Here is a 7,063-nt window from a genome sequence, read left to right on the forward strand (position 1 = left end):
AGGCAGAAGGATTGCTGGAGCCCAGCAGGTCGAGACTGCGGTGGCCAGGAGCAGCCCCTGCACTCCAGTCTGGGCAACAGTGAGACTCCAACTCAAAAAAAACAAAACAATAAAATAGTTGCATATTTTTACATTATAGTGTCTCATGACTCATAAAGTATTTCCTTACTGATTTATCAATGGCATGATCACGGCTCACTGCAGCCTCCTTCTCCCAGGCTCAGGTGATCCTTCCACCTCATCCTCCCAAGTAGTTGAGAATGGTAAAGTTTAACCACCAAGCCCAGATAATTTTCTTTTCTATTTTTGTAGAGACAATGTCTCACTATGTTGCCCTGGCTGGTCTTGAATTCCTGGGCTTAAGCAGTCCTCCCACCTTGACTTCCCAAAGTGCTGGAATTACAGGCATGAGTCACTGTACTTGGCTTAATATTTTGAAACAGGAATTGAATGATGGAATTCTCAGGGCTAATGCATTTATATTTTCAAGAACATGAATATTAACTTTTCTTTTTTTTTTTTTTGAGTTGGAGTCTAACTCTGTCGCCCAGACTGGAGTGCAGTGGTCGCTCCCGGCCACTGCAGCCTCGACCTGCTGGGCTCCGGTGATCCTTCCACCTAGCCTTCCAAGTAGCCGGAATTATAGGCGCGCACTACCACACCTGGCTAATTTTTTAATTTTACTGTAGAGATGAGGTCTCGCCTGCCCAGGCGGGTCTTGAACCTGCGGGCTCTGGTAATCCACTCACCTCAGCCTCCCAAAGGTGCGGGATTACAGGCTGAGCCACCGAGCCCGGCGAATATTAACTTTTCAAAGTAATAGAATGTTTTTTTCTTTTCTTTTTTTTCCGGCCGAAGTCTCACTCTGTCGCTAAGGCTGGAGTACAGTGGCATGCTAATAAATAGCCACCGAAGCCTCAACCTGCTGGACTCAGGCAGTCCTTCCACCTCAGCCTTCTCAGTAGTTGGAACTATGGCACACACCATCATGCCTAGCTAATTTTTTGATTTATTGTAGAGATGAGGTCTCACCAAGTTGCCCAGGCTGGTCTCAGGCAATCTTCTCACCTCAGCCACCCAAAGTGCTGGGATTACTGGCATGAACCACTACGCCCATCCAGTAGAATGTTTAAAAATTATTTGGTGTAGTATTTTTCTCTATATGAGTAACACACTTAACATCATAGTTTCTTACATAGACGATAGCTTATAGTTAACTTCTTAGTAAACATTTTATTGTGTGCTAGTCAATATGATATAAAGATAAAAATACATAAAACTGGCTTCTATAGACAGGCAAATGTAACTTACTTTTTCTTTGCAGTTAACTTGCTTAATTAAATTTATTACCTTTTGTAAATTATCCAGACTTACAGGTACATTTTTAAATAGCTGGCATTTGTTTATAAGTGTTTACTTTAATTGACAAGTTTAAGATATTTCAGTGATTATCAACATCTATACCTTATCAAGTAAAGAGAAGTAATTAAATCAGAGGCTGTGGTGGATCACTTGAGGCCATGAGTTCAAGAGCAGTCTAGGGAACATACCAAGACCCTGTATGTACAAAAACAAAAATTGAATTAACTGAGTGTGGTGGTTCACCTGTAGTCCCAGCACTTGGGAGGCGCTTGAGCCCGGGAGAGCAAGGTTACAGTGAACTATGATAGAGCTACTGTACTATAGCCCAGGCAATAGAGTAAGACCTTGTCTCTAAAACAACAACAACAACAACAACAACAAAAAAAAAAACATTACAACAGAACATGTACTTTAAGCTATTATTTTTAGAAATTTGTTAAGTTCAATTTTTTATTAGTAAGTTTTTATGAAGCCATGTTTACTTACAGTTTCTCCTTATACATAATTGAGAACCCACTGTATATGTTATAAGTCATAATACAAATTAGTTTTGATAGAGGATAGAGGATTAAACTCCTCACATTAATGTTGGTATTTAAAATAAGTACTTGACATTTTTCAGGATAAAGAATTTTTCTCAGAACTTTCAGAAGACTGCCGATCAGGTAACTACTGGTGTAGACTGTTTAACCTCCACACATAGGACTGTTCTGCACTCATCAGCGGTGATGTCAGCATAAAGTACTTCATGACCGTTGGTGAAGTATGAGCACCATGTCTCCAGTAGATTGACTTTCTTCTGCTGTCCAGGTTTCTATAGCTTCTTTTGGAAGCTTGAAGATAACCAAAATATGCCCTTTCTCCTTAGTTAAATCTCTCGTTTTGCTCTACACTTGGGCAATTCTCTTTTCTTCCCAAGGCAGCCTGTTCTTCCTTTGACCAACTCTTTCAAAAAAGCTTTTGATATTTACTTGTATGTAGCTTCTTCCCTTTAAACCTGGTTTTTGAATCCAGATTCTATGAAACATATAAAGTATAAGTTCTAAATTTTAAATGTGACTTTTCCAGTGAAAAATGCCTGGCTATATTTGTTGTTGTTGAAGATTGAATTTTATCTGGTACAACACCGATAACTTCAAATAATGTATTGTTTTAATTGACAATTAGAAATAGAACAAACAGACTGGCCCAGGCTGAGCCACCGAGCCCAGCTTGTTTTGATTTTCTGTAGTGATTCTGTGTTGCTTTTGTAGCCAAAATGGTAGCTTGAATTTTTTGCAATTATAATATAATGTATCCAAGCATCTGTATTTATGTTTTATATTTGTATGTTTCCCTTCCTTTCTCAGGACACTAAAACTACAGAAGAAATTGATGAAGCATTGAAGATAGCAGACTATAATTTTGAACAATTAAGTATCACTGGAAAAGTAAGCATTTTGAATGATTAAATTCTATCATGAAATTCAGCATGTCCTCTTTTATTTTAGTTTGAGTTTGAGTCTCACTCAGCCTCGGCCTGCTGGGTGCTGGTGATCCTTCCGCCTCAGCCTTCCAAGTAGCCGGAACTACAGGCGCATGCTACCACACCCAACTAATTTTTTGATTTATCGTAGAGACAAGGTCTCACCATGTTTCCCAGGCTAGTCTCTAATCTGCAAGTTCCAGTGATCCTCTCTCCTCAGTCTCCCAAAGTGCTGGAATTACAGGCTTGAGCCACTGCACCCGGCCAGCATGACCTCTTTAAATGTGTACATTTGGATGTGTTATTACTGAGGTTAGAACTTTCTTTGGAGCATGATAATCTAATAATAGAGAAACATAGAAAAGAATGGAAAATTTGTCCTATGGACTGCGAAGATTGGCCTTGTAGCATTGTTGTGCTGGGAACCTTATAAAATTGGAGCTTTAATAGGGAACCATGACTTTTACCTACTATGAGCTGAATTTTGTCTTAGAAATGTTGCAGATTATCTTTCCAACATTTGCATATTGTTTGGCTCTATCCTCCTCCTGAGAGAATCATACTTTCTCTTCTCCCTGCTCTATCCCCCAAAAGAGAGACTCATTTGGTGACAAAAATCAGTCTTCAGCACCCAACAACAACATATTTACAATCAGGGAGTTCAAAAGGTTATAACTGATTATGCTGTGGCTACTATTTTGCATAGAGGGACAGGAGATTTTGGACTGGCTAAAAGTCACTGCCCAAAGTTGTTTCTCAGGTCAGGTGCGGTGTCTGAAGTCTGTAATCCCAGCACTTTGGGAGGCCGAGGTGAGAGGATTGCCTGAGCCCAGGGATTCAAGACCAACCTGGGCAACTTGGTGAAACCTCATCTCTACAATAAATCAAAAAATTAGCCGGGTATGATAGCGCACGCCTATAGTTCCAGCTACTTGGAAGGCTGAGGTGGATGGATCACCTGAGCCCAGCAGGTCGAGGCTGTGGTGGCTGTGAGCGTGCCACTGCCCTCCAACCTGGGCGACAGAGGGAGACTGCAACTCAAAAACAAACAGTAGTTTCTCAAGAGGAATGAGAAATATGATAAAAATAACATAGAGTTATGAGAGGAAATTAAAACACTGTGAGAGAAGAGGAAAAAGAATGTCACTTGTGACAAGAAACAGTTAAAAGTACCAGATACAGTGCAGAAGAGCAAATCAGTGGTAAACTAACTGGAGGTTAGGACTTCAGCATCTGATTTTGGAATGGGGATATAATCTAACTCAAAGCATACTAACCTCTGGCTCCCAGTATTCATGTCCTTCTCAATACAAAATGTATCCACTTCATCCCAGCATCCCCCAAAGTCTTAATCCATTCCAGCATCAATTCTAAGTATAAAATCTCATCTTCTAAGTCAGGTAGAGGTGAGACTCAGGATATGATTTCATCCTGGGGCAAAATCCTCCTCCAACTGTGAACCTGTGAAATCAGACAAGAAGGCATTGCTAAGCCGGACTCGGTGGCTCAACCTGTAATCCTGCGCCTTTGGGAGGCTGAGGTGAGTGGACTGCCTGAGCCCGTGAGTTCGAGACCCACCTGGGCAGCGAGACCTCATCTCTACAATAAATCAAAAAATCAGCCGGGCGTGGTAGCGCATGCCTGTAATTCCGGCTACTCGGAAGGCTGAGGCGGAAGGATCGCCGGAGCCCAGCAGGTCGAGGCTGCGGTGGCCGGGAGCGGCCACTGCACTCCAGTCTGGGCAACAGTGAGACTCCGACTCAAAAAAAAATAAAATAAAATAAAAAAGAAGGCATTGCTTCTGAAATATGTTGGTGAAACAGGCACAGGGGAGACATTCCCGTTCTTTATTTTATTTTTATTTTTATTTTTTTGAGTAGAAGTGTCACTCTGTTGCCCAGGCTGGAGTGCAGTGGCACACTCATGGCCATTGCAGGCACACACCACCATGCCCAGCTAATTTTTTGATTTATTGTGGAGACGAGATCTCACCAGGTTGCCCGAGCTGGTCTCAAACCCCTGAGCTCAGGCATTCCTCTTGCCCCAGCCTCCCAAAGTGCTGGGATTACAGGCTTGAGTCACCGCACCCAGAAACATTCCCATTCTTAAAGGGAGAAATTGGAGGGGAAAAGGGGATCATGAATCCCAAGCAACAGTAGTTTAAACTATTTAAAAATACAAAGAAATATGTGTAATAGTTTACACTTTAATTCAAGTATGGTTTCTAAGATATTTTTAATCTAGGGAATCCTGCCAAAGGGAAATTCAGCTATCTAAAATAACTTGTTTTTGTAATGATAAAAAGTGGGAAGAAAAAAAATTAGAAAATTTACCAGTGGATTCTTTGCCACATTATGAGTAGAAAATGCCAACAGGATGTGGTTTTGGTGATAGGCAGCAAGATACAAAGCCAAACCTTGTGACTTACCGTACTTATTATCTTCTAATTACCTCTTATGTTGTTATTTTAAAATGTCTAAGCCGGGCTCAGTGGCTCAGCCTGTAATCCCGCTCCTTGGGAGGCTGAGGTGAGTGGATTGTCTAAGCCCGCTGGTTCGAGACCCACCTGGGCAACTTGGCGAGACCTCATCTCTACAATAAATAAAAAAGTTAGCCAGGCGTGGTAGTGCGTGCCTGTAGTTCCAGCTACTTGGAAGACTGAGGCGGAAGGATCGCCGGAGCCCGGCAGGTTGAGGTCGGCACTCCAATGTGGGTGACAGAGTGAGACTCTGACTCAAAAAAAAAAAAAAGTCTAGAAATACCTTTTACTTTGAAATTCCTACAGCTTCTACTAAAGTTCCAAATTAAGTCTTTGTGTTGTTTTTCCCAGATGCTTGAGCACATTCAGAAGCAAACAAGAGAGGAGACAGAAAGTGTTATAGAGATTGTGGAGAAGCAATTTGATCAAGTTTTTGCTTCTCTTGATTCCAGGTAAATATATATAAGGTAAAAATATATACTCAGTGAAACAGAAATTTTTAACGTGAACTTGTCATTTTATTCCTGTTTAGATTGAAGAAGTGAGTCATTTTTATTTTATATATTTATTTTTATTTTTATTTCTTTGAGTCGTAGTCTCACACTATCGCCCAGGCTGGAGTGCAGTGGCACACTCACGGCCACCCCAGTGTCGACCCACAGGGCTCCAGCGAGCCTTCCGCCTCAGCCTCTCAAGTAGCCAGAACTACAGGCGTGTACTACCACGCCCAGCTAGTTTTTTATTTTATTTTATTGTAGAGATGAGGTCTCGACAAGGTGCCTGGCTGTTCTCGAACCTGCAGGCTCAGTCAATCCTCTTGCCTTTGCCTAATTTTGTCCTTTATGGCTGTGTAATATTTCATCATCTATATGTACTTTTTAAAAAATCCAGTCCACTTTCAGTGGGCAGCATGGTTGGTTCCATGTTTTTGCTATAGTGAATAGTGCTGCAGTAAACATGGGTGCGCAGGTATATTTTTTGTAGAATGATTTGAGTTACTCTGGGTATCTTCCCAGAAGGGGAATTGCTGGGTTGTATGGAAGGTCAATTTTTAGCTCTTTTAAGGAGTTGACACACTGTTTTCCACAGAGGTTGTCCTAGTTTACACTCCCACCAACAGTGTGGAAACCTTCTCTTTTCTCCACATCCCACATCCTTGCCAGCATATCTTTAAAAAAGCCCAGAGTAGTTGCTCACACCTATAATCCCAGCACTTTGGGAGGCTGAGGCAAGATAATTGCCTGAGCCCAGGAGTTCAAGTCCCACCTGGTCAACATGGTGAGGCCTCATCTCTAAAATAAAATTTAAAAATTAGCTGGGTGTGGTGGTACGTGCCTGTAGTCCCAGCCATGATCGTGCCACTACTCTCCAGCCTGGGCAACAGAGTGAAACTCTGACTCCAAAAAAAAAAAAAATCTCTTACAATACTTTTTATTTCTGTAAAATTGATAGTAATATGTGCACTTTGTTTCTGGTTTTAGTAATTTGATTCTTCTTTTTTTCTTAGTGTGGTTCAAGGCTTGTTAGTTTTAGCCTTATTGAAGAACCAACTTTTGCTTTCATTTTTTCTCCTTTTGTCAATTTCCTTTATCTTTGCTCTAGTCTTTATTTTCTTCCTGCTGCTATCTCTGAGTTTAATTTCTTTTTCTTTTTTGTTTTTTGTGATATAAAGTTAGGTTGTTGATTTGCAAGCTCCTTTTTATTTATTTATTTATTTATTTATTTTTTAGTTGGAGTCTCACTCTGTCACCCAGACT

The 7,063-nt window shown here is 41.0% G+C and overlaps 1 protein-coding gene across 1 annotated transcript in view; it reads left to right on the top strand.

The window, feature by feature from the left end:
- The window catches only part of RNF17 (ring finger protein 17), a gene marked incomplete at its 5' end in the record, with an annotated part of 96,872 nt that overhangs the window by 9,193 nt on the left and 80,616 nt on the right, over positions 1–7,063 (top strand). The window contains 3 exons of the mRNA XM_008056623.2: positions 1,985–2,096; positions 2,712–2,792; positions 5,658–5,758. Of these exons, the coding sequence (XP_008054814.2) occupies positions 1,985–2,096; positions 2,712–2,792; positions 5,658–5,758 (294 nt within the window). The remainder of the gene's footprint in view (positions 1–1,984; positions 2,097–2,711; positions 2,793–5,657; positions 5,759–7,063) is intronic.

The sequence above is a fragment of the Carlito syrichta genome, unplaced genomic scaffold (genome assembly GCF_000164805.1).
Source record: "Carlito syrichta isolate Samal-C Ts95f unplaced genomic scaffold, Tarsius_syrichta-2.0.1 Scaffold302419, whole genome shotgun sequence".
NCBI classification, from domain to species: Eukaryota; Metazoa; Chordata; class Mammalia; order Primates; family Tarsiidae; genus Carlito; species Carlito syrichta.